General features: G+C 32.1%; 2 protein-coding genes across 2 annotated transcripts; both read left to right on the top strand.

Moving 5' to 3' along the window:
• Positions 1–4,671: 4,671 nt before the first annotated feature.
• On the top strand, positions 4,672–9,285 carry LOC111711910 (serine/threonine-protein phosphatase 1 regulatory subunit 10). Its single transcript, XM_023486395.1, has 5 exons — positions 4,672–4,830; positions 5,434–5,576; positions 5,907–5,993; positions 6,136–6,235; positions 6,332–9,285. The coding sequence occupies exons 1-5, from the start codon at positions 4,747–4,749 to the stop codon at positions 9,197–9,199; spliced, it is 3,282 nt and encodes a 1,093-aa protein (XP_023342163.1). The 5' UTR covers positions 4,672–4,746; the 3' UTR covers positions 9,200–9,285.
• A 133-nt stretch (positions 9,286–9,418) lies between these two features.
• LOC111711914 (uncharacterized) lies at positions 9,419–20,365 on the top strand. Its single transcript, XM_023486396.1, has 4 exons — positions 9,419–9,520; positions 12,533–13,317; positions 19,173–19,273; positions 19,931–20,365. The coding sequence occupies exons 2-4, from the start codon at positions 13,029–13,031 to the stop codon at positions 19,943–19,945; spliced, it is 405 nt and encodes a 134-aa protein (XP_023342164.1). The 5' UTR covers positions 9,419–9,520; positions 12,533–13,028; the 3' UTR covers positions 19,946–20,365.
• The last annotated feature ends 6,149 nt before the right edge of the window (positions 20,366–26,514 follow it).

The following is a 26,514-nucleotide window of genomic DNA, read 5'->3' as shown; positions in this document are numbered from 1 at the left end:
GGGGGGGGGGGGGCAAAATCCACAGTTTAAACTTGTAAACCGTAAGTATAAGATTTAGAACTTTTATTTATCATATCAAAGAAGTTCACATGTTCTCTTTTCTCCTTCTTTATGCCTACATATCCTGAGGCTCACATCTCATTATCTAATGGGGTGCTGACGGGTCGGGTTACTTTTTTTCTATGGCCACTTAGATGACAATTGGGACTCATTTCATTTCATATTTTTATTCAACTACAAATCACGAGATAATACAAATAACAAATTTACTATTACTATGTAGTTTACTATTGCTATGTAATTTACAATTTACTATGTAGTTTGGACTCGCCTAACCAGAGTTGGTTGTTTTGATTGGTTGGCCCATTATAAGCGAATAAGAATTGTAAATAAATAGATGGATGTGCACTGTACAGTGTACATTTTAAACAAAACAATGATGATAAATCATGAATAAGGTAAGGAGGGGGTGAAAAAGTATAAAGGAAAGGGTGGGTACTCAGCAGGATGGCTGTAACATAGGGTAATATACAATACTAGCCTTAGAGGGCGCTTCGCGCCCATCTTCTAAATTAATTGTGAACATGTTCTCTTTGTGTACATCGTAAAACAAAACAATAATAATTCGCGGATTTTCAAAATTTTCAAAAATTTAATGAAGATCGAATTTTGATGGAGACAAATATTTAAAATTTCAATCATTCATAAACCTTCCCTGGGGTCCCTAGATGTCCCACAAAAAATTTGGGCCCGATCGGTTCAGCCGTTTTGACGTTTATTGGATACAAACAGACAGGCCAAATTTATATATAGATGATTAGAATCATGTTTATGAATTACAGGGTGAAGAAGATAGCAAAGACTAAGTTTATCCACATGAAAAACAGTTATTTTTTTACATATATAGCTTGCATAACTATCTAAATAGTTTATGAAGTTATGTTGCGACTCTTAAGTTAAAATAAATGCCTTCTCTTATCTTTTTGGGGACTATATAAAGCTAAATTTAATATCATCTGTCTGCTCTGATTTTCATTTTATGTACTCTTTACTTTACAATTATCTCTCGGGGAAAAGTGCGCTTTCTCTGTGCACATCGGAGGTTTGCGGGTTGATTCCCGGTTTGGGACGAATCTTCGCACTTTCTCCGTTTACAGATTGACATACGGGAATATAATGCTTGTCGCAGGATGGATATTCAAAAAATTCAGTTTGCAAACAGACTAAATAATTAGATTTTTCCTCAAACCATTAAATTTTACACCGATTACTTCTTATGGACATGGATTTTAAATATTCATTTAATTCTTTCTATTCCCGTGTGTTTTTCTAAACCAGTTTTTTACAGGGACATTAAGGGAATTTTACAAAAACCAAATTGCCCTAGGATAAACACTTGCATTGAATTAGAAGATGTTTTGCAGGGCAAATTAATGTTTTATTACTTAATTATCCCAATTAGGAGAGAAGCATACTAGTAGGTATGGTTTTCAATCCAGAAATAGGAAGTAGAAAGTAGAAAGCAATATTGAAAAATATTAAGAAATTGTTAAAGCTGCTAAATAGAAGATGAATAATTGGGAAAGTTAAGGAATATAAAAAAGTAAAAGTAAAATAGAGAGACATCTCAAGTTTAATTTATTTCTTAGAAAATCATAAAAAAAGAATGAAATAAGTAAGCGAGATTAGAAAGCAAATTTTGTTAAAAACAAAAATTTGATAATTTTATTAAAATTTCTAAACAAAGAAAATTGATGTTTTAGAATGAAGTAAGGTATGTATGTATAATACATATTAAAAGGGGGAGGGGGGGGGGGCAGTAATTTGAATTGATATCGACGAAACTTAGTTTCATAATCAAGTAATTGGTACTTTTATGGTCTTAATACAGGGGACATTAGTTCAAAATTAACACTTTCAATTTGTGCCCATTTCTAACACTCAGTGCCCACTTCTTACAGTGTTAGAAATGGGCACAAATTGAAAAAATGAGTTTTTGGGATCCCGGTACATTTCCAGAGTAAAAGTCGACAGTAAAAACTATAACCAACATTTTGTTGAACATGACGAGGACAACAATTCACAATTTTAAACTTTTTGTTCAGTCAAAATTTTTATATTAAATCTCTTGACCGTTTTCAAGACAATGTCAGGGTTTCCATTTTCGAACATATCCTGAATTTGAAACATCGTCGCGGTTTGAAGCAAAACTCACTTTCCCGTTTCTGAGTATAATCCGCAATTCAAAAGACAACTCACTTTCATGACTTACAAATTAAATCACTGAAAACAAAAATTATCTTATGAAGAGTAAATTAACTTTTTCTAGAATCTAAGTTTCCACATTTTATCTGTTAAATTACAGAATATAAATGATTTTTTCAAGCATTTTAAACCAACAGTTCCCCGCATTTCTAGTTAAATTTATAATGTAAGAACAAATGATATTATTATTTTGATTTCTCAATGCTATAATGATTTTAAATTATAAAAGAACAATTCGTTTTTATTTTCTATTTTGTTTATATTTTACCTTATCAATTAATCTTATTTTGTTACGTAAGTAGTAACTGCTTAAAATCTGACATTGTTTAAAAATAGGGATATATATGTTCGAAAATGAAATCAAGTATCATCAAAAACTAATTCTCACACTTAATTATTATTAGTTCAAAATTGACATTTATTCTTTCAATTTATAGTTTTAACCATTTTTTATAAATATATTTGTTTAAACTTTCAAGGTTTTTGTTTAAGGCTCCACAAGGATCTGAAATCTGACAAACAAAATCTGATAAGTTGGCTTGAATTACATTATTCGACACTATACTCTGGTTAAAAATATCAACCAAAACGAAGTTTAAAACGATTTTGTTAGTTTAATATCTTTAGTCAGAGAAAAAATTTTGCCTAAAATATTAAAAGAGAACTTATCGAAAATCGGATTTTTTTTGCTTTTCAGATTGTTTTAGAACACCTTTTAATCCCAAAAAACATGAATGTAAAGAAAATCTCTTGCGATGCCTATCCCTAGCCCAGGAGTATTTAGAAATTATATTTGTGAAACAGTGTTAAGAATCTGTATTGATATGACAAGATTCTAAAAACTTTTTTTATTTAATAACTTACTGAATAAATTCCCAAAAAGTGATGCTTAAAAAAGTAAAGAGATCAAATCTTTGTTACAATAATGTAAAATATTTATTAATTATTTTATCGCTTTTGCAAATTTTCCACATTTGTACTATCTATGCTTTGATTTATAATTTTCACTATTGATGCAAAATCTTCATCATTGATGCAGAATTTTTAGCAATGATACAGAATCTTTACCATCGATGCATAATATTTGCCATTGATGCAGAATCTATACCATTGACGCAGAATCTTTAGCATTAGACCAGAATTTTGTTGTAGAATATTTAACATTGATGCATAATATTTGCCATTGATGCAGAATCTATTCCATTGGCGCAGAAGCATTACCATTAAAGCAGAATATTTAACATTGATGCAGAATCTAGACCGTTGATGTAGAATCTAGACCGTTGATGCAGAATCTAGACCGTTGATGCAGAATCTAAACCGTTGATGCAGAATCTAGACCGTTGATGCAGAATCTAGACCATTTGACGCAGAATCTTTACAATTGGTTCAAAATGTTTAACATGGATGCAGTTTCTTATAACATTGATGCAGAATCTACGCTGAGTTAGAATCTACGCCACTGAAGCCGAACTTATGTATACCATTGATGCAGAATCCAGAGAATTGATGCATCTATTCAATCTATTCTGTTCCTTTATGTTTTTTACCCTGAGTTCAAAATCTGTACCATTGATACAGAATATATGCATTATATGCAGAATCATCTCTATGGTAACCCTCTGGCCCCCCCCCCAAAAAAAAAATTATACATCTTACATACGCTCCTGCAACGAATAACAAATCTTTTCCATTAATGCAGAAGTCGAGAATCATATCTATGCTACAGATTAATTATTTAAATTGCATTAACTTTATAATAGTTCCTAAATCAATATTCTGTTTAGCTGCAGGGGTGTACGTTTTCCTTCAAATCTCCCCCCCCCCCTAGATTGATGCTGCAGGACTCAAGAATTACCAGGTAGAAGATAAAACAGGAAAAAAGAGAGAAACTGTTTGGCAAGTTGCCAATTTGTTCGAGATACTTTGTTCCAATTTTTCTCAGAAGAATATTGCATCAATAAAATCTTTCAAGAAATGACGTTGGTTGCAAAAATAAATAGCAAGATTTTTGAGATTATGATGAGATCTCAAGATATCTTGAGAATTGTCTTACGAACTAAAGCAACCCTTTAAACCCATTTTTTAAATGTTTAGTATTTTTTTCAGCACTTAACATAAAACTTCTTCTCCTCAAAGAATCTTTTAAGTATAAAAAAATTTGGTTTGAAAAACGAACTTAAGAGCAAAATCTGTCAAAACAAACATATTTTCTTGCCGTTAAGAATTTGCCAACAAATCAATTCTCCTCAACCTAAATTGAATCAATGTAAAAGGTTTCTATTAAATTTGATTCTAAGCTAAGAAGAACTTCTTAATTTTGTCATATTTTATTTTTTAGAAAGAAAAATCAAAAAACTGTTTGTGCAAACTATTTATTTCCTATTTTGCCCGATCCTAATTTTGGCAAAAAAGCAATAATTCTCCATTTTTCAGAGATCGATTTTTTCGACCTAAAAGTACTTAAAAAGAAATGATATAATGCCCCGGATTGACCCAGCCCAGCTTCTCAAGACGCTCAGCGTCCTACTTGGTACTAATGGAGGAATCAAGTCAGAAGACGAGGTATAGTTGTCGATTGATTGATTTGTTGCTTGAATGATTAGTTGGGTGGATTTTAGCTTATATTTATTGATTTTAAGGGTCTAACACATCAAACTGCCAATTAGAATTTTCTGCTCGATGTAAAATTTAGAAGAAGAAAATTTTTAATAGTTTAAAGAGGACGAGAATATTTAGTATTTATCCTAGAGTATTTAGTATTCATCCTAGAATATTTAGTATTTATCCTAGAATATTTAGTATTCATCCTAGAATATTTAGTATTCATCCTAGAATATTTAGTATTTATCCAAGAATATTTAGTATTTATCCTAGAATATTTAGTATTTTTTCTAGAATATTTATGACCCACATTCCTCCTTCATATTTGTTTTGATCATATTTTTTGACATTTCTGTAGTGAAAAAGAAAAGAGTTTGAATGAAAAATTGATGGGTTCTTAAAATAAACTAAAAGAAGTATGGTTTTTTTCTGCAAAGAGTGTACTTAAGTACACCATCCGATAAAAATAAAAATGGTACCACTTGATTTATTACCTAACCACCTTTCATTTGTTTTGTAAACTAATAATTCGACGTAATATGCTAATTTTATTTCATCATTTAGGTTAGCAGATTAGTTCAGTTAATGGAGAAGTTCTCGAAGAAGTTGGTCTCCAAGGTCGTCTACATCAAGATCTTGAAAAGCACCCAGCCACATATCCTTGACAAGTTCTTGTCTGAGAGAGGATGGGATCTTCTCAACTTTTGGTGAGCATTGATTTTATCATTTTTATTTTTTATTTTTTCATTTTTTACTGATTCACCTTAACCGTAAAAGACGGAATCGAAATTCCCCCCCCCCCCATAACCTCTCCAATTTCTTGAAAATTAGTTTTTTTGACATGTTTTCAAGATTATTTTAAATATAATTCAGAAAAAAATTAAGCTTTCTCTTACAATAATGAATTCCTTTGGTTTAATACTGAAAGATTTTAAACATTTTTTTATTTTTTTTTTGTGTTTTCTCGATACTTTTTTGTTTTAAGTATTTGGATAAGAGTAAATATATTCTTTTGTTTCAAAATAAGATTTTTTTAGGTTTTCTGACGGAATTCGCAGTAACAATTGGCCTCTTTGTAAAGAGCTAATTGAATTATTTGAGATTTGTCCCATGACAGCAACAAGGTAATTTTGGATAATTTTAATTATTTAAACTTTAATTTCGTTGAAATCCGCGAACATTAAAATAGAAAAATACGCCAATGTTTTATTTTTTTTCATGTTGTTTCTTTAAAAACGTTTTTGTTTATGCAAAAACTTTTTTTAGGTTACGAGAGAATTCAGAAAAGAATATTGCTCCAAAACTGGTTCGACAGTTGACATGTGACTCTCGAGTTGATAACATTGTGAGAGATCTCTCCACTAAGGTATTTGTCTTCCACGCTAATTTTTTATAACAAAATATAAATTTTTTACACAAACAAAATTAATTAGTTTCTAATCAAAAATTTGTATTTCTGTAGGTATTGGGTAAGTGGATGACTGTTATACAAACCCCTGACCCTCCTGTAGCGGTGCCGAGCGCCCCTTTACGAACTAGGGCAAGAGGACAGAGGGGGCAGGCCCCTTCCCCCGTAGATCCAACAGTTCCACGTGTTCCTGTTACAGTTTTCACTGAAACTGAAGAGATTATGAACCTACCCAACATGAATTGCATCCAGTGTCCCCAGGTTGAGACTCATTTCTGGGTGGGAAAAGGCGGTAAAACTTTAAGATTACAATCCCGAGTGTTTAAAGGATCCAAACCTAAAATCCCAAAGCTGAAGATAACGTCCACAGGTCAGGGTGTTCATTCATCGCTCGAGCAGATGGATGTAGAGGATGATGAAGATGATGAAGATGATGATGATGATGATATTGCTGAGATCATGAAGCGTGCTGATAACGCCCTAAACAGAAAGTACGGACGTCCTGTTCCTTCTGAGATTAAGAAAATAGAAGATAAGAAAGGTCCAAACAGTCCACTGAAGAATGAGGTATCTGAGATGAGCACTGGTGGAATGAATGGTATCGTGAAGGATGAGTTGATGGATGTTGAAGATCTTCTCAATGGTGATGATGACGAAGAAGAAGCAAAGCCTCTGAAGATCTTGCAAGGAATAGCAGATGAATTGGCAGACAACCTAGAGAAAGAAAAAGAGGAGGAAAAAACTAAAATTAAGGAACAGACAAAGCAGAAAGATAAAGAAAATAAGAAAGATAAAAATAGAGACAAAGACAGGGAAAAGGACAAGGATAGAGAAAGAAGCAAATACGGGAGTAAAGAAGAAGAAAGAAGACGACGAGAAAGAGAAGAGCGTAGACGGAAAGAAAAGGAAAGGGAAAGACAAAAAGAGAAAGAACGCAAAGAAAAAAAGAGAGAATCAAAACCTTTTAAAGAAACAGAGATGAGAAATGGTTTAGATTCTAAGGAAAGAGAAAAAATTAAATTGGTAGCTCAGAGGTTAAAGGATGAGTCTCTTTCCAAAAAGAATGACGTGGGCTTAAAGTCCAGTTCATTGTCAAGCATGGGTAAGATCCCAAAGCTACCAAAAAAAGAAGAGGAGAAGAAGGAGTCCGCCAAATCTGGACTTTCCTTCGAGGCATTAATGGGCGCGATGGATTCTAGTAAATCAAAATCTATAAAAGCTCCTCCTACTAAGAATAAGAACAAGGATCTTCTAGCATCGTTTAGCACTTCAACTTCAAGCAAAACCAGACCTGAATTTAAACCTGTCAAGGAGGTTTCTAAAGATATACAAAGACCAATGAGGACTGAGGATAAAAGTTCTAAAATTGTTCCCGCCTCTGACTTCCTAAAACCTGAAGAGAAAAAGGCCGAGAAGCGTCCAGTTGAATCTGATGTTCCAAAAATCAAAATCAAATCTCCCTCTCAGTTGAAAGAAAGTCCAATTTTTGGTGATTTCCTGAGCACGATTATGAAAGATGATCAGCCGAAGAAAAAGAAAATTAAGATTGCTGAACTGAAAGCAAAAACCCTTGAAGAAGAGGAAAGAGAGAAGGAGAAGGAATTGAACCGAATTGAATCCATGGAAACAGAACCGCCTGCTCCAGCACTTAGTTTTTACCGAGATATATTGCTTGATGAAACTCCAGCAGTAGGTCCAGATACAGATTCAAATCTTGAAATTAATCCACCAGGAACTAGTCCAAAACCAGAAAATTCAAGTCCTAAAAGAGACCTGGATCTTCCATTTGAGGAACCTCAGGATGATACTCCACGAGAAGTTCGCGGCATTCTCGTCCTAGCGCGCGGGTCAGTGAGACAGCAGAGACGAATAGTCTGGAGGTCAGAGACGGAACTAGTTCAGGTTGAATACTTTGAACTCGACGAAACTGAGAGGGTCAACGTTAATAAACTCAAGTTTGAAGAGATGAGAAAGAAGGAGAACGAGTATGAGAAGTCGTCTCTTATCCAGAAAAAGATTGTAGCAGAGGAGGAATCTCGTCCTTGGCAGAATCTTATACCTTGTGATTTTAACCCTCCTGAGGTGGAATACGGGGGACAGAGTGTAGAGAAGATTACTCAAGAGCAGAGAGAAAATTCTACTCTTCAAGCACTCTCCTTCAGTAATAAACTACCCAACGATCCGACGGAACCTGAAAACTCTGCCAATGTCAGGTTTGAAACTAAGATGATTCCTCTAGATGATGAGAGTGGAGAGGAAACCTATGCGGACTACTCCGGGTTCCCTTGGCCCCAGCCCTTACCTGATATGCTCCCACGGAGATCCCCTCAAACATCGGCTTCGCCCCAAACCGACGCCATTTTTGCAAATATTCATCAGAATTTGCAATCTATGATGGGCGGGGTTTCATTTGAAAATGGAAATCCACGAATTGAATCGGCCATGTTGGCTGCCCAGAAAGCTGCTGAAGATGAGTTAAGAAAACAAGGTTTGCTTCCTCCCAACCCTAATAATCAGTTCGGATTCAACCCTAACGGTCAGCAACCCTATGAGCCTGGAGAGGAACCCTACGAACCTGGAGAGGAACCCTATGAGCCAGTGGACGGGGATTATGGAGGAGTTTTTCCTCCCGGTCCTATGACCGGTGGGAAACCTCCGCCTTTCCCTCCGTATCCAGGTCCTCCGAACAACTGGAATCATGGTCCCAAAAATCCAGGAAACTTCAGAGGAAACAATAACAAAGGGTTTGAGAGAGGTCGTGGTGGATTTTATAGGGGCAGGGATAATTTCTCAGACCGAGGTGGGCATAGAGATGATCGAAGGAAGGATTATGGACGGGAAAGACGACCTTGTAAGTTCTGGACTGAGAAGGGATTCTGTAGAGATGGGGATAGATGTAAATTCCCCCACCTGAGACGCTAGATTGGTCTCAACCCTTCATTCTGATAAGAAACCGTCTGTCTTCTTCACTATTGTGTAAACTGTAAATAAACTTTTTTATTTTGTTATATCCTCGGTTTTTTAATAATGAAATAGGAATAAAGTATGAAAAGGTCCTTTTTCCAGAAAAAAATGGAAAGGAGTTAAGAAGTGTTGATGAGTTTGACCTTTTTTTGGGTCATTAAAGAAAGTGATACCCCCCCCCCCCCTCCCCCTATTAATTCTTCTGTGGACTGAAAGATGTGAAATATTTGACCCGGAAGAATCAGCAGTTCAGATTCAGCAGTCTGGAAACGTTACTGAGTAAGCAATAAATGGTTAAAAACGGAAAAATATCTAATTTTTTATTTAATTTTTTTTCAATTCAATATTTGCGTTGTCTTTAATTTGGTCACAAATATTTACCCCTTTTTCTTAAAAACAGAAACATTAAAATACATTTTTTTTAAATATTGTGAAAGAGTTTTAATTTATAATTAAAATTAATGTTAAGGTTATTATTTTTTAGCAAAAAGTGTTTTTTTTTTATTTATAGGATTGGACTCTTATATAATGGAGCAATTAATTAGAATGAGGTTTATAAATCTTAATTATTTATGTGATACAGAAAAATGAATTTGATGATTTTAATTTAATAATAAGAAAAAGGGATGAGAGAAAGAATTGGAAAATAATCTTCTTTTCAAAATCTTCCAATTTTATGTCTTAAATATTTTCAGAAATATATCAGTTGTAATATTTTCCAGATACAAAATCTTTAAAAAATTATAAAATTAAAAGATAGAGCAAAGACGATAATTCACAAGTTTGTATTACATTTTGGAAAACACAGAATTTAGAAATAGTGAGCTGGGAACTTTTGAATGGTGGATATCGGGATTAAGGCTTGATCTTTCTTAATCTCGAGATTAAATAATGCTTGTTCTCCTCTTGTTATTAATCTCCATATTAAAAGACCGATCGGGATTAAGGATATCCCATTCTAAAGTTTTCAGCTATGTTCATACTTTTCTCAAGATAAGGTTTCGGAAGACTAAATCTTTGTTTATTATAAATTTTTGTGGGTTTGTAAATAGTCTAAATAGTTTGGATCAAAGGTTATGTATAACTAGACTTATGGTTTTGAAATGGAATAGCTTTAATGTATTTTAACCGGATCATAATTTATACATTCGTTTCCATTTTCTATGTACAGAATGACCCTTAAAACTGTGGAATAAGAGGACGACTGTTGGATTCTGCTTCAGAACCACATCAATAGGCTGATAATGAAGGCCTCTTCTAAGGCCAGCTACGAAAGTAGAACCTAACCATTTCAAATGCACATAAGATTGCTTAAATATTCCACAGTTTTTTAATACTCACTGTATAGTCCCATTTTCTGTGCGTTGATAATATTTTCTGATTCCTTCATTGATATTTGATAACTAGCTGAAAGGCCTGGCGTTGCCCGTGAAAAAAAGTGTTAAAAAATTTTATTAAAAATTTCGACTTTTTATAGCCTATAACACTTCCCATGGCCACCCCTGAGTGTCTACATTAAAATTCAGCCCAATCGGTCCAGCTGATATGGGCAACATATATATCTACGAATGTTTTGTTTTATTATATAGATGATTTAAAAATTTAGTTTGAGCACATCAACAAATTTAGACAAAGTAAAGACACTAGTTTATCTGTTTCTCGAGACAAAATTTATTATTTTTAAAACAGAAAATCCATGTAAAGGAAAATGTTGGTGTAGTTTTAAGTTACCTCAACATCTCCCTTAATATTGACAGTATAAAAAGGCAAACCACACTTTGGTTTTCCCAGTACTACTATGGAGAATATTGTTATTATTTCAATAATTATACATGTGAAAAAAGTTTGACCACTGAATTTCTCAAATAAATCCGAAGATCAAAACGACTCTCAAATCGTCTTTCTACCTTCATATTTCGTTGGACACCCTGTATGTCTTTCAGTTCATGTTTTTTCTTTTAATTCTAGCATTTTGTATATTTTCATCCTGTGTAAGACGACATTTCATTACTTAGTTTGTGATGGTTAAATATTTTTTACAATATTTAAACCTGCAGTTTGTTGAATATTTTTAAATCATAGATCAATTAAAATACAGATTGTGAACCAATAAAACATTAAGATCAATCAATTGATTACAAAGTGTGTGCCCTGTTACCTATAACTAACGTGAATTTATTAAAAATTGACGGAAATGAATAATAACCAGAAATCTCTGGAATAGGAAGACGACTGTTAAGAATTAATTTTTTATTTTAAATAGTCCAATTTGCATGGGATACAGCATTTGTGCAGTGCAAACAGACCCATTACACTTTATTTGTTATTGTGTCAAGTAAAACTATTTGCTATAATTTTTGCTATAAAATCATCTTCCTATTTCAGAGTTTTCTGGTTATCATCGTATGAGGGGCGTGCAAATTTATCCCCCTCCTTGTAGTTCTTGGGGGGGGGGGGGCAAAATTCTAATTGTAAATTCAAAACATTTGGCGTCTTGGATATCAGGCATAATTATATGATACTGTAAAGGGACAGACCGGCTATGTAAGTTAGTTAAACTGAGTATGTAGTGATGTCTTAAATGAATCCTAAAAAATTTTTCCATAACACTGCATACTCAGTACAACACTTTACATAGCCGGTCTGTCCCTTTAAAGGTACACATACAGTCCAATTACCTTGCAATTACGACTTTATCTCTCCTCAAACAAAATTAGCAGAAAAAAAACATGTTTTTAAAAAATCGACATTTTATTATATTGTTATGTTAGTGTTTAAACTTGAGATAGTAAAACACATTTTTGAAAATGAAAAACTCAACAATTAAACTTCAATTCTATGAGATGAAAAAAGGACAAAAGTCTAGAAAATAATTTTGACTTGAAAAGTTTCTGTTGTGCAAAAAAGTAGGAGTACAATTGTAATCTATATTTTAAAGCTTTTTGTTCCTTTATATGTGTGATAGCTCTTAGTTCTATTCTGAAAATGTTATTTCCTAATTTTCAAATACATCCTTTTTTTTGGCAACATCAAAAAGTTTACAATTCATTATTCCAGGCAGAAGACCAAATTTAAACTTTAGCCCAATATTTAAAGATTTTTAGGTTTCCATTAAAATCTTATTCTGATAACACCGTATGGTACCACGAAATAAAAACAAACTTTATCCCCCTCCTTAGTTCTAAACCATCTTGGTATGATAGATCCTCTCCTTAGCTCTTTACCTCCTTGGTATGATAGATCCTCTCCTTAGTTCTATACCTCCTTGGTATGATAGACCTTCTGTTCTAGAGTATAATAATACGGAGGTTTAAGCGGAGAACACTGTATTACAGTGTATAGGGGAGGGGACGGGAGATGAGTAACGGAGAAATCACCGATTATTCCCCCAACCCGCTCTCATATACAAGGCAACTATTTATCAAAGAAAACCATGGCAATCCTTGTTCCAATTTAAGAAAAATCAAGAACTTATTAGCCTTTAGGCTTCTTCATTGAGAAGAGTGAGTTTAAAGTCCTGAAATCTGGTTCAGAGGGTTCCAACGAGTTTGACAGTAGTGTGTGGACCAGAGGCTCCAGTATTAAAGTAAACCTCGGACCGTGAGTTACAGAGCTTTTTGGATCCAACCTACTCTATCTTCATTCAACAACATGAACTCATACTCATCTAGACTTAATCCAAGCTAACCAAACACCTCAGTTTATATAGACCAAGAATACATGATTATATGCTCATATATATAGAACCTATCCCTCCTAAGTCCTATTTAGTAAACTACGACCAAGAATGTCCAATCTATCAAACCTAATAACCGGCTCAGAGCCGTTATACGAGAATCAACTAATCTCCGTGATTGAAACCATGTCGGAGAAAAAGCGGATAAACCATAAATCCGTCCTGCGCCACCAAGTGCCTGATCAGGAGGGACAGGTTGTGTATCCCGGAACACGGAGTAAAGGACGGATACGAGACACCGGTATATCCGGTTGGATTGTGTTTATGTTTTGTCTCCAACCTACTAGAGCTGAAATCATTAAACCTATAGGAGAATGGATTTGTAACTACTGTGCTATGGGTAATTTTTTAAAACTAACTTAGGACATAAACAGTGTAGAACACGAAAACAACATCTTTAGTTATTGGGTATAAGTTAAAAGCAAATAGAATTGCCACTAAGACTAAAACTTTTTTTTTCGCAGTTTTAAGTCCAGCTGTATAGTGTAGATTCTCTGTATTGAAGAAACATATATCATGGTTATTCAATAAACATACGACTCTACAGGCGTTTCATGGCAGGAAGTAGTGTCTACTTCCTTTCTTTCATGGCAGGAAGTAGCGTTTACTTCCAATGGTCTCATGAAAGGAAGTAGCGTTTACTTCCAATGGTCTCAAGAAAGGAAGTAGCGTTTACTTCCAATGGTCTCATGAACGGAAGTAAGTAGCGTTCACTTCCAATTGTCTCATTAAATGAAGTAGCGTTTACTTCCAAAGGTCTCATGAATGGAAGTAGACGTTTATTTCCAATTGTCTCATGAAATGAAGTAGCGTTTGTTTCCAATTGTCTCATGACCGGAAGTAAGTAGCGTTCACTTACAATTATCTCATGACCGGAAGTAGTGTTTACTTCCAGTTGTCTCATGAAATGAAGTTGCGTTTACTTCCAATTGTCTCATGAAATGAAGTAGCGTTTACTTTCAATGGTCTCATGAAAGGAAGTAGGCGTTTACTTTCAATCGTCTCATGAACGAAAGGAAGTAGCGTTTACTTCCAATTGTTTTGTGAAATGAAGTAGAGCTTACTTCCAATCGTCATATAAAAGAAAGTGAGAAGCGTTTATTTCATATGTTTCTGCTAAGCTGGCATTGAGTTACTGATCGCTCATATAGACAAGGTTACTCACAAAGAATGTACCATGTAATGTCTCACATTTCTATCTACTTCCGTTTCGGTGGAGTGTACATTACTCCTTTAAAGATAAAGTTAAAGCGTGAAGACTTTTTATGTTCAGAGCTACAAAAAGTAACAAGGGCCGATTAAAGGGCACATATACAACAGTGTATATTTCAAACTATGCGTTCTGTTAGATACATGGTGTCCCACGAAACATGACAGTTGGTAAATAGTTTTGAATGTCGTCTTCCAATGCACTGTATTAGATATTAAATGTTGTTTGCAGTTTATTTTGTTTAAAAAATCTTTTGCTTAAATATATTTTACTTTGAAGTTTGAAGTTAATTTTACTATAATATGACTCCAATATAATATTTTTATTTTTGTCTTTGGTATTAAACAACAAAATAAATTTTGGAAAAAGACATTCTAAACTATTTACCAACTGTCATGTTTCGTGGGACACACTGTAGATCAAATAAAGTAAGCTTAACATACGAAAGGTATACGCCATCAGGTTGCAAAAATATAAGAATTATAAAACTCGATTCCGTTATCGAAGAAATGGCAAAAATAAAACCATTTTTTTTGAATATTTTTAACGTGATTTTTTTTGCCCTACTTTTTAAATAAGCAGAGACAATGTAACCCACACACAGGAATCATATTAATTTTTAATCATTATTGATCTTTTTTAATAGAAAGTTTTATAACTTTGTGTAAATCTATAACTTTGTGGCTTTAATGCAAAACTTACAATATACTTACAAAATATTTTGAAATTTGAACAATAATTGGGTTAACTTTTTTCGGCAAAAAGATACGACGACCCCATATTCATCTAAACATGAAAAATTGAATAACTGAATAAAAAAAACTTAAAATTCAAAATTTTACAAATACACGACTGAAGATATAAGTTTTCATTTGATTGAAAAGAAGAAAAGAATTAAACTTATATCCATGTAAAAATAGTATAATTGTTATGAATATATATTATATAGTCAGGATCTGTACAGTTTACGTCGTATATTATAGAGGGAAAATTATATTTTGAAGAAGTTACAATCCTATATATCCTAAATTTGATTCCTTGTGTCTCGTCATTTGTCGTCCGGATTTTAGCTCTGACGCTAAAATCGACGAGAATTTTTGACAATCAAGATCTGAAATATATGTCGCACCCCCTCCCCCCTCCCATACTGAACTAGATAAAAAAAGAAGGTCAAATTTATTCGACATTACTAGTACGGTTATAATTATATAATTTATATATAAATATATAATGGTTATAGTTCAAGCGTTTGATATGCAGTTTACTTTAAATACCCCCCTCCCCTTGTTGTTCTCAAGCCGTTTTCTTTAATGTAAAAGCAGCTGTTATTATTATTATTATTCGGCTCAGATAATAATATGTTATTTATCTTTATATCCTCACAACTATCCATCAACATCAACATATCCGTCTATCTTTCTATCTAGCTTCAAGAGAAATATATAGAACAATAAATATATCTTTCTTTCTAGCTAGCTTCAAGAGAAATATATAGAACAATACATATATCTTTCTTTCTAGCTAGCTTCAAGAGAAATATATAGAACAATACATATATCTTTCTAGCTAGCTTTAAGAGAAATATATAGAACAATACATATATCTTTCTTTCTAGCTTCAAGAGAAATATATCCATATCTATCTAATTCAATATGAACATATAGATTATAATATTGTTCTATTATAAAGCTATTTGTACCTTCTGCTGTAATTGTATACAGTACAAAATATCTGTCTTTCTAAAAGTTTCATTTAATTGACCTACACTTCCTACATTCAACATATTATAAATGTACAGGGTTACCCATAGAGGATGAAACTGTCGACTGTCCGGAATTTTTTCGTGAAGCAGAATATTAGTCTTATTCTTAGTCTAACCTAAAATTTATAATCCTAATACCTTTGCAACCCTTAAAAACTATTTTCAAGGCACAAATTAATTTCAGACTTCGGATCATCCTGTTTAAGGAGTTCAGGTTGTCATCAAAGTCTCATGTTTTTTGGGTAATACTGTACAATACATGAAACCTCGGACTAACCAGGGTGAGATGAATTCAGTTTCTTCTATTTAAATTCAATCACGTGGTTGAACTTACGGAGCCATCTTGGAATACTTTTTAGTTTAAAACGCATATCCCGGTAATTTCCTAGTATACGATTTTGGACCCCCCCCAACACTATCAATTTTATACATGGATGGATGTAAGACATGGATATGATTGACAATGTGGATCCCTAGCCTTCCTTGCCGCGACGCCTCGGCCGAGTGATTGTCTTAACCTAACCTTAAATAATACAAAATAACTTAAAATTAATGGTCATGTACAAAATTAATAGGAGGGGGGATAGACTGCTCATATGCTCTACCTGGATAGGCTATGCACGAAAGGTTTTTATGACTGCCATCTAACGGCCACTTGTTGCATATAATACCCATTCAGGGGTTAAGTTTTTCAACTTAAAATAAATACTCTAATTTTTAACATGAAACATAAAATTTATGAATTTAGTCTGTTTTTGAAATTTTGTATACTAAGGATCCTTAAATAATAAATATCCCTGAATACAGATGTCTGCTAATTGGTTGTGTACAGTACTTGTACACAATAGAACCTGCAGTGGAAAGTATTGCATGTTTTATGTTTCAATTGATCTCTGTTACTCTCTTGTCTCTGGTTTAGACATGTTCATCAGAAAATATAAAAATTTTGCAGATGTTTCAGCTTCAACCATGAACTAAAATATTTTTTTTCGATTAAAAATAAAGGAATTGAGTCTTTGCAACAAACTCTGAATTCTCAAATTCTTAAAATTGAACTATTTCTTTTTTTAACAGAGGTACCATTTAACCCATGCCTGAGAAAAAATGTTATTGATATCCATTTATATTTAAAATCGATCATGTTTGATTGTGGTTTTCTACAAAATTGACTTGACAAAGATAATGAAGGAGTTTGACAAAAGAAAGGAATAAGCTAGAATTTGTTTTAATTAGACGTTTTTCAATCTTGAAATAAGGGTAAAACTATTTCAAAACTTATTCAGTATTTAACTATTTAAAAAAAACATGGATCACAATGGAAGATCAATTTTCAAATTTTATTTAAACATGCTAATATGGGCATCATGTCCCCCATAGTTTCACCCTTTAGTTGAAACCTTATTTATATGGAGTATTATTTTGTGGTGGTTTAAAATTAGAATATTTAGATAAACATAAAGTTTACATAGTTTACAATATATTATTACAGAGATGTTGGATCAGGTTGAGAAGATATTCTTTATAATTCTTATTCTTAGTTTGTTCTTGGTTCTAACATTAGGTTTGCCGCATTCCTTTACACTGCACACTTACACACAATATTGTGAACCATATCCCATAAACTACCCTGTTGTAAAAGTCGTCTTTGACAAACTACATCTCCGTCAGACCTCCGTCCACTTTCTTCTCCAAACCAAATACTGTTCAAGGTTTCTGCATAAACGTAAACAAAATCCTCGTGCAACAATAAGATTTAAATTCGTAAAAAAAATAGAAACAATTTACGCTTAAAATTCAGTGAATCATTTTGCAAACTAATAGTGAATTAATTTTTTACCAAATGAATATTTTTTTTCAGAAATTGAATAGTTTAGACTCCGATTCCAACCACTATTCCCGTACTATACGACAATAGATCGTAAGTTCATGTTTGATTCACAATAGTACCCATTTAAAATATTTCATTTATTAATTCCCATCAGTACCTTAAAATATTTCTTGGTCGATTCACAACAGAACCTTTCCTTTAAAATTCCTATTTATCAGTTTCAATAAACATTTAATTAGTTGTAATCAAATAGTTACATTTTATTCACATTTGTTCGTCAATCAAATAGTTACATTTTATTAACAATTATTATTCACATTCGTTCGTCAATCAAATAGTTACATTTTATTAACAATTATTATTCACAGTATTCTTTATGCTCGGGATAAAAGCTTGAATTGTTTCTTCAGCATATTATCTACTGGAAGAGATGGGCACGTTCCACTTTTTTTTCATTTTGTTCGTGAACGACCTATTTCGTTAGTTTTTTTTGCAATCCTTCAAAAAAATTGATTTCGTTCGTCTCAAAAATATTGTTAATTTTCCATCTATTTCATTCATTTTCTCACTGAACGATCGTTCAGTAAAACGTTTGTTCAGTAAAATCGTTTGTTCCATTAAATGTTTCGTTCATTTTCATTTATTTGAACGATCCATTTCGTTTGTCCATCGTTGGTTTTTCTTCACAATGACGTCTTTTTTCAAGAAAAATTTCGTTCTTTAAGAAAACTATGCCCATATCTATTTTCTAGAAGAAAACCATGTTCTCTGTTTAGAATGATAATTTGGTTTTTTGGAAGACAAACAATTTCCGGAGCAAGTACAATATACCAAATAGATTGTTAAGTACAAGATATCAAATAGATTGTTAAGTACAATATATCAAATAGATTGTTAAGTACAATATATCAAATAGATTGTTAAGTACAATATATCAAATAGATTGTGAAGTACAATATATCAAATAGAATGTTAAGTACAATAGATGGCAACGTAGTATTTGTACACTCTAAGTACAGCTGTAGAAAAATTGATTTTGTGTCGAAACCTCAGTTTCTTTGATAATGAAAACTGGAAAATTTGCATTATTTTTGGGTTTTGAAATTTATGAAGAAAAATAATTGTATGGGTTACAATTTATCAAACTGAAGTTAAAGCTTAGATATAATATTTCGAAATATCTGTTAAGAAGTAATTTCATGGTGTTTGTTTGTATGTCCGATCATAACCTAGGAACCCTTGACCGATTTTCCTCATATATAGAACCACGGGAATGTTTCTATATTTTATGTTGGTTGGGTTGTTAAAATGCAAAACTGGGATTCCCAAGTAAATAATATTGCTAGGAAATTAAAATCAAAAGTGAGAAACATATTTAAATTTATTCTTTTTCAGGTGCGCAAGAAAACCCGCAGGATTGTGGGACTCCTATCTTGTGTATGTTCTACGGTTTACTCCTCTTTATAATTCTTTTAACCATCTATACTACCATCAAGGAATTAACTAAATTATCATATTTAAAGGGACGGGTCCCCTATTTAAAAATTAGGTTAACAATCCCTTTTAACAAGATGGTGTCATCACTTATATTTTTATTTTTGAATCCGCCAATTTTAAACTAAAGCCCGCAGGTCGACCTTAAAGGGACTCTTCGCGTAATTTCAAGTGACCCTCATGGCAAATTAAAACTGTACCCTTGAAACCTTAATCTTATCAAAATTGTGGAATATATCGTTGTTTTACTGACTTGTAAAGTGTTTAATTCTAAAAGTTTCTCCATTGCTTCTGATAAACATGAAATGTTCCAGTCAATTTTGCACAGAACCCGCAAATGAAACAAACAGTTTAAAGTACAGTGATAACCAACAAACTCTGGAATAGGAAGACGACTTACAGACTGTAACTATATATATGTGACTTAAAAATAAATTTCTAGCTCATGAAAAGCTTTTAATGGTACGTTGTAAATCGGGCATTGTCATCTTTGCATGGAGGGTCACTTGAAATTACGCTTACAGTCCTTTTAAAATAGTAGTATTTATAAGCTACAACATGCAGGCCATGTCTAGCCCGAAATTAAAAAAAAATGTATAATCATGATTTTCAAGGGACAAAATACCTTTTGCTAGATAATTTTAGTTTATCTTTTCTAGGGTTCTACAGAATAGAAAACATCTACAGGAAGTAAAAGAAAAAATACAAGAAGTAGAAGTAGAAAATTGTATTATGTATATATATATATAAATTGTAGAAAACAATGAATCAATTATCAAGATTTTGATATATTTCTTGCTTGCATGCTTAGACTGTAAAATGACAATCATAAAATGAACGAATGAAAGCAATTTTGTTAAAAAAAAACTCGTTTGTGAAAAAATTTAAATTATTTAAAAGTATGATTAAAAATAATAAATATTTGTGGCTTCTAAATAAGCTTCTTTTAATAAATAAAACTGCCAGCTGCAGTCATAATTAATATTAGGCAATAGTAATTATTGTGTATGGAAACTGAGCTAACTGATGTTGTGTCAGTGATTATTATTTTTTAAATTTACTTAAAATGCCAAAATATAATGTTTTTTATTTTAGATTTCGCTGTTTTTTGTTTGGCATGAAGTCTGGATGGCTATAGGCCAGATTATGCTAATACTTTAAAAATTTCGGAGAATTCGCTAATTATACATCCTTTCCAACCTTATCCAAGTTCTAAATATATTGTAGATTTATTCTAATATATTCATTCTAATTTTATCCTTATAAACTTCTAACATATCTAATTTTATCCTAATATACTTCTGAAGTTCTGATATATCTATTTTTATCATAATATACTTCTAATATATCTAATTTTATCATAATATACTTCTAATATATCTATTTTTATCATAATATACTTCTAATATATCTAATTTTATCATAATATACTTCTAATATATCTAATTTTATCATAATATACTTCTAATATATCTAATTTTATCATAATATACTTCTAATATATCTATTCTAATTTTATCCTAATATACATCTATTCTAATATATCTATTCTAATTTTAGCCTAATATATTTCTAATATCTATTCTAATTTTTTTTCTAATATACTTCTAATATATTTATTCTAATTTTAACCTAATATACTTCTCATAAATCTATTCTAATTTCATCCAAATATTCTTCTCATATATTTATTCTAATTTTATCCTAATATACTTCTAATATATCTATTCTAATTTTATCCTAAAATACTTTTGATATATACATTCTAATTATATCCTAATATACTTCTAATATATTTATTTTAATTTTATCCTGATATACTTTTGATACATTCTAATTTTATCCTAATATACTTCTAATATATCTATTCTAATTTCATCCAAATATTCTTTTAATATATTTATTCTAATTTTATCCTAATATACTTTAATATATTCATTCTAATCTTATCCTAATATACTTTAATATATTTATTCTAATTTTATCCTAATCTACTTCTAATATATCTATTCTAATTTTATCCTAATATACTTCTAATATTTCTATTCTAATTTTATCCTAATATACTTATTTGACAAATAATCTTAGCCAAGTTTCTGTGTTTTTTTTGTTGCTAAAAAGCACAATTTTGTTTTATAGCTGTCATCGTCTAAATTGAATTAGTTTAATACTTCATCTTACTGAATTTCTTGGGGTGGCGTGGAGAGCGTGTGATACCAGTTCTCGTTAGATCACTGAAGTTAAGCACACTTGTCCACAGCCAGTAACTGGATTGGTGTCCAGACTGGTGTTCACGGGTTCGATTCCCGTACTCCCGCACAAATCTGTGGTTTCTAAAACATCTGGTTAAGCAGTTATGGCCACCTGACGGGTGTAGAAGGCCAACAACTCTCGCAGCGAAAGAGTGCGTGCTTTCTACTCAACAAGAAAGAAGCTTTATATGAATTGATCCAAGTGAATGCTGATGAAGAGAGAAATGGTGGACAAGCAGGGAGAGTCTATGGTTGGCAGCTATAGGTACCTGGGGGTATCCAATCCGGGCTTACAAACGATAGGGAGCAATGAGGGTGATGTTTCCTATCAGTATGACACCCGGGTCTCATTCCAGTATATCAGAAGAAATCCTGCACTCAATTATTCTCAGGCTTAAGAAGCCCTTAGGCAGCTGGAATCTTAAGTCAACCCTCTTCTCAGTATGAATGAAGCGTGGATGGATTAATGTGCGGCCAGATTACAACCCCAGGTAGATCAATATAAACCCAGACAACAACAAACTTTCGCAATATATTGGAACAACCCGATCATGTACGTCCTGAGGACAAAAAATCTCTTTAAACAAAGAATTAGAAGGTAGAACCAAAAAGCTGATGAGCCATGTAATCTGACACTGACAGAAGGCGCGCGATTTTTTAAAAAATTTTGTCTAGATTCAGGGACGTTGTCAGGAATTTATTACGAGGCGGTTAATTTTTTTTCTTACAAGATTTCGCTGGTCCAGGGAAGGGGGCTTAGCCCCATAGCCCCCCCCCTGACTACGCCTCTGTAGATTTCACTGACTCAACGCGATTTCAAGCTATCCGCAAAAAAAAGTGTTAAGCCCGTTTCACAACTTTACCCATTACTTTTTTAAATACTACAATGTGTTGAATTCTGTGAATTTATTTATTTGTCCCTGCTGTATAGATCCTTAAATCACCTTTATATATAAAAAAATATTCAATTTTAGGAAAGCAAGTATAACTCGACCATTTTTAAGGTACCGTTACCCTTTTAAAAATGAAGGCGCTCTTTAAATCACACCAACAGTCCCTATTACTTGAAAATTTAGTCAAACTATTAATATTTAATGTATATTCTAGATTACTTATAATATATTAAACTTGAATATTAAGGTTTAAAATTGTTGCATGTTCATTGTTTAATTTATATGGAAAGCCACGAAATGGAAATATAACAGAAATTTTACATTTTCGTTCTTACTTGATCAAAGTGCACAAAACACTCACTTTTATTGACTTTTAAAAGGACAGATCGGCTATGTAAGGTAGTTGAACTGAGTATGCAGTATTGTGGACAAATTCTTTCGGATTCATTTGAGACATATAAAACTGTTTAAAGATCTATAGATCCTGAGTTTGAGCGCAAAGCCGACGTTCAAAATCATACTTCTGTGTGGATACGTTATAAGAATTGTTTTTGTTATAATTATTAATTAACGACGACAAAAAATGTTAACAGGTTGAACAGGTTAAAAAAATAAAAATTAATCTTATCACGAAAATAAGTAATCTTCTTGAATTATTCGTTTCTATAATCTCTGATTATTCACAAATATGTTCTGAAGATTTTCCGGAATTTTTATTGAAAAGACGATATTTGAAGATCAAATTCAAAGTTAATATAAGAAATTCAATACAATTATGAAAACGAAATAATTGATTCTAACATTAATTTATTGACAAATTTCTTTTGAGAAATATATGATCCTAACCATCTAATTAGTTTACTACATAATTTTTTTACTTTATTTTTCGTCGTCGCTATTTTATAATTTAAAAAATCGATTCTGAAAACGTACCCATCCAAATTCATGATTTTAAACGTTGACTATGCACTCAAACTCAAAACTTATACATCGTGGAAACGTTTAATATGTCTCAAATGAATCCGAAAGAATTTGTCCACAATACTGCATACTCAGTTTAACTACGTTTACATAGCCGATCTGTCCTTTTAAACTAAAAATGTTGTATTATATAAAAATTACAATTGACGAAAGCAAAATTTTAATAAATTTTAAAAAGAAGGGTTAAAAAAATATTTCTAATCACGGTTACATTTTTTTCTGAAATGTCACAAAAATTCAATTATTTTGGCTTTAAAGCTATTATGCAATATGCACTTAAATCGGCTTTATGGTTTGTATACTTGTATTTGAAACCACAAATGTATCTTCATTGTTAAAAAAAACTTTTCTTCTAATTTTAGTCTGGAAGAATGAGGGGAAAATTTGAAAATTGTAAAAAGTAAAACCCAAAGAATTCTCAGAAATCTGAACAATTAATTCAAAATCTCAAAAACCTACACTGAAAAATATTTAACTGGCACACTGGTATAGTATTAGTATTATGCTGCTTAATTGTATAAATGAATTATGCTATTGTTAGAGTATGAATAAAATGTTAAAATCGTTTTTAAAAACGATAGTTTTTGAAAAGATTCCTTTTAAAATTGTAATCACTGTTTCAAGATTTAGGCCAGCGCTCAATTGAAACCGTTTTTTGGCAGATTTGAGACGCGGTTCAAATCCATTAAATTCGGACTCAGGTTATTTCTCTTAATAAAAAAATTATGACAACATTCATAAATGTATTTTCCTGAAACATTCTTTAATGAACGATCGTTTTCAAATACGACGAAAAACGATAGTTTTTGAAAACTATTAACCAACCTTCGTATATGAGCAGTCTGTGGCTCCGACGCTAAAAACAATGACAATTTTGCCAATTATTTCATAATAACTTTAACTATAGCTGAAAGAAATGAAAAATCTTTTAAAATGTATATGTCCAGGTCTACAAAAAGTTAAAGTTAGGTAAAATCAAAAGCCGAGGATTCGCGACTGAAGTCAATCCAGTCTTTACACCATATTCTTAAATACGACCAGTTTGTCAGCTGATCCAGTCTTTACACCATGTTCTTAAATACGACCAGTTTGCCAGCTGATCCAGTCTCTACACCATATCCTTAAATGCGACCAGTTTGCCAGCTCTCAAACTTAAAAAAAAATTTCGTAATACTGAAAATTTATGCAGCTTTTGAATAAGTTTTTTGTATTTATCATTTTGGGAATTTTAAATTATTAATATGTAATTTTCTTTTAGTTCTTGATTTAGAAAATAAACACTATAAATAATTAAAACTAATGTAATTAACAGGATCAAAATTCAAATTGTAATTTTTTCATTAATTTTTTCTCGAGAAACTCTAGGATGGCCATTTTAGGTAATAATTGATCCTTGTAATTATCATTACAAATAATGATAATCTAGGAAACTGAAGGTTTAAATGCGATTTGCTGGGTTTCTGTCACTGACTTCGGATATATATATCTGCAGAACAATCGCGGACATGGTGCACCCTGATACCCTGATACACGAGGGTTGATAGTCCTAAGTCCAAACTCTCCAGAGGAAATTCTCTGGCAGCACTTTCTTCGGAGTGCATAGCATAAACAATAATAGATGCAACTTTTATTAGAAGCCTGGATTAATGGAGAAAGGGTCACTTGATCGTCAAAGATCGCCAAAGATCGCGTCAAAGTGATATTTTAACTTCCTAGAAAAGTAAATACTTTATTTAAATATAATTAATAATTAAAAATACAATAATTGATATCACATATATCACAAAATAATTTCAATATAATTTGTTTAAAAATATGCACCCATGTTCTGCCAATGCAATGTCGAGTTGAATCTGAAACTTTTTTCAACTTATCAGGACCGGGGAATGGTGGCTCAGTTTATGCAAGGTACTAATGCAAGGAAAGTTAATTGCAGTCGCGTATACTCTGCGTACATATTGAAACCAGTTCTCTCTGGGCGGAATTTGTAAACAAGAATTGATGCATCAGTGTTCGTTTAGAATCCGAGGAGGTTAAAAGCATGAATTTTGATAATTTTGATAATTCAAATAATAGTTTCCTATGACCAGAATATTGCATTGATTTTATATGTGAAAGATAGATTCCATGTCAGGCTTCGACATCCGTCTTGTGTTTACATTACCGCCCAAAGACAGTACACTGCAGTACAAAAGATGCGTACACCTCTGAAATAACTTTCCTTGCATTAGTACCTTGAGTTTAGGTTGGATACTGAATACCCCCTGGGAAATATATATTATTAACGTATCCAGGGGGCCTTCGTCCCCCTGTTTAAACCTACAAAAAAATCGCTTCTTGTAAAGGAATAATGAAAGGGGGTATAGGATGAAACCTGAGAATCTCGGGAGTTGAACGATACATAATATACATAATAGTATTTTCAATTATATCTACTAAAAATCCAGAATACAAATTTAAAAATTATAACACGAGCAAATCTGAGATTCTCAGACTCCTGGGGGATATAATCGTTTTCAGATTGGTTTCGTATTTGCTGAATATGATCTGTTTAATACTACAACTCTTATACAAAATCTGATATATATCCGATTTGGTAAAATTTTGACACAGTTTTATATCAATTTCTCAAGACAGAAACATAAGATAGATGTCTTATATGTTTTATTCAACTCCTGAGATTCTCAGGTTTCAGCCGATACCCCCTTTCATTATTCCTTTACAGTACCTTTAAGTTTGAACATTGAATTTGAAATTTAAACTTTGTGAGAGAAAATATTACATTTATTTTATATACATCATGATGAACCTTGATCAGTATTTAAAATATGTCAAGATGAGTTTTATATTGTATTGCATTAGAACTTTGGAAGCAAAGGAATTACATTTATAACCAGAAACTCAGGAATAGAAAGTCGAACTTAAAACACAAAATATGACTTTAAATTGTCTAATGAACATGAGTCACAACAATTGTGCAGTGTAAACAGACCCATTTCACTTTAAAGTGATTTAAGAACTTACTAGTAAGGCTATTTACTATATAACAACATTAAATGCACTTCAGTATTGCTTCGATGTCGTCTTCCTATTCTGCGTGTTCTGGTTATTACTGTA

The sequence above is a fragment of the Eurytemora carolleeae genome, unplaced genomic scaffold (genome assembly GCF_000591075.1).
Source record: "Eurytemora carolleeae unplaced genomic scaffold, Eaff_2.0 scaffold593, whole genome shotgun sequence".
Classification (NCBI taxonomy): Eukaryota; Metazoa; Arthropoda; class Copepoda; order Calanoida; family Temoridae; genus Eurytemora; species Eurytemora carolleeae.
The sequence above is the reverse complement of the archived record's forward strand: the minus strand, read 5'-3'. Positions and strand labels throughout refer to the sequence as shown.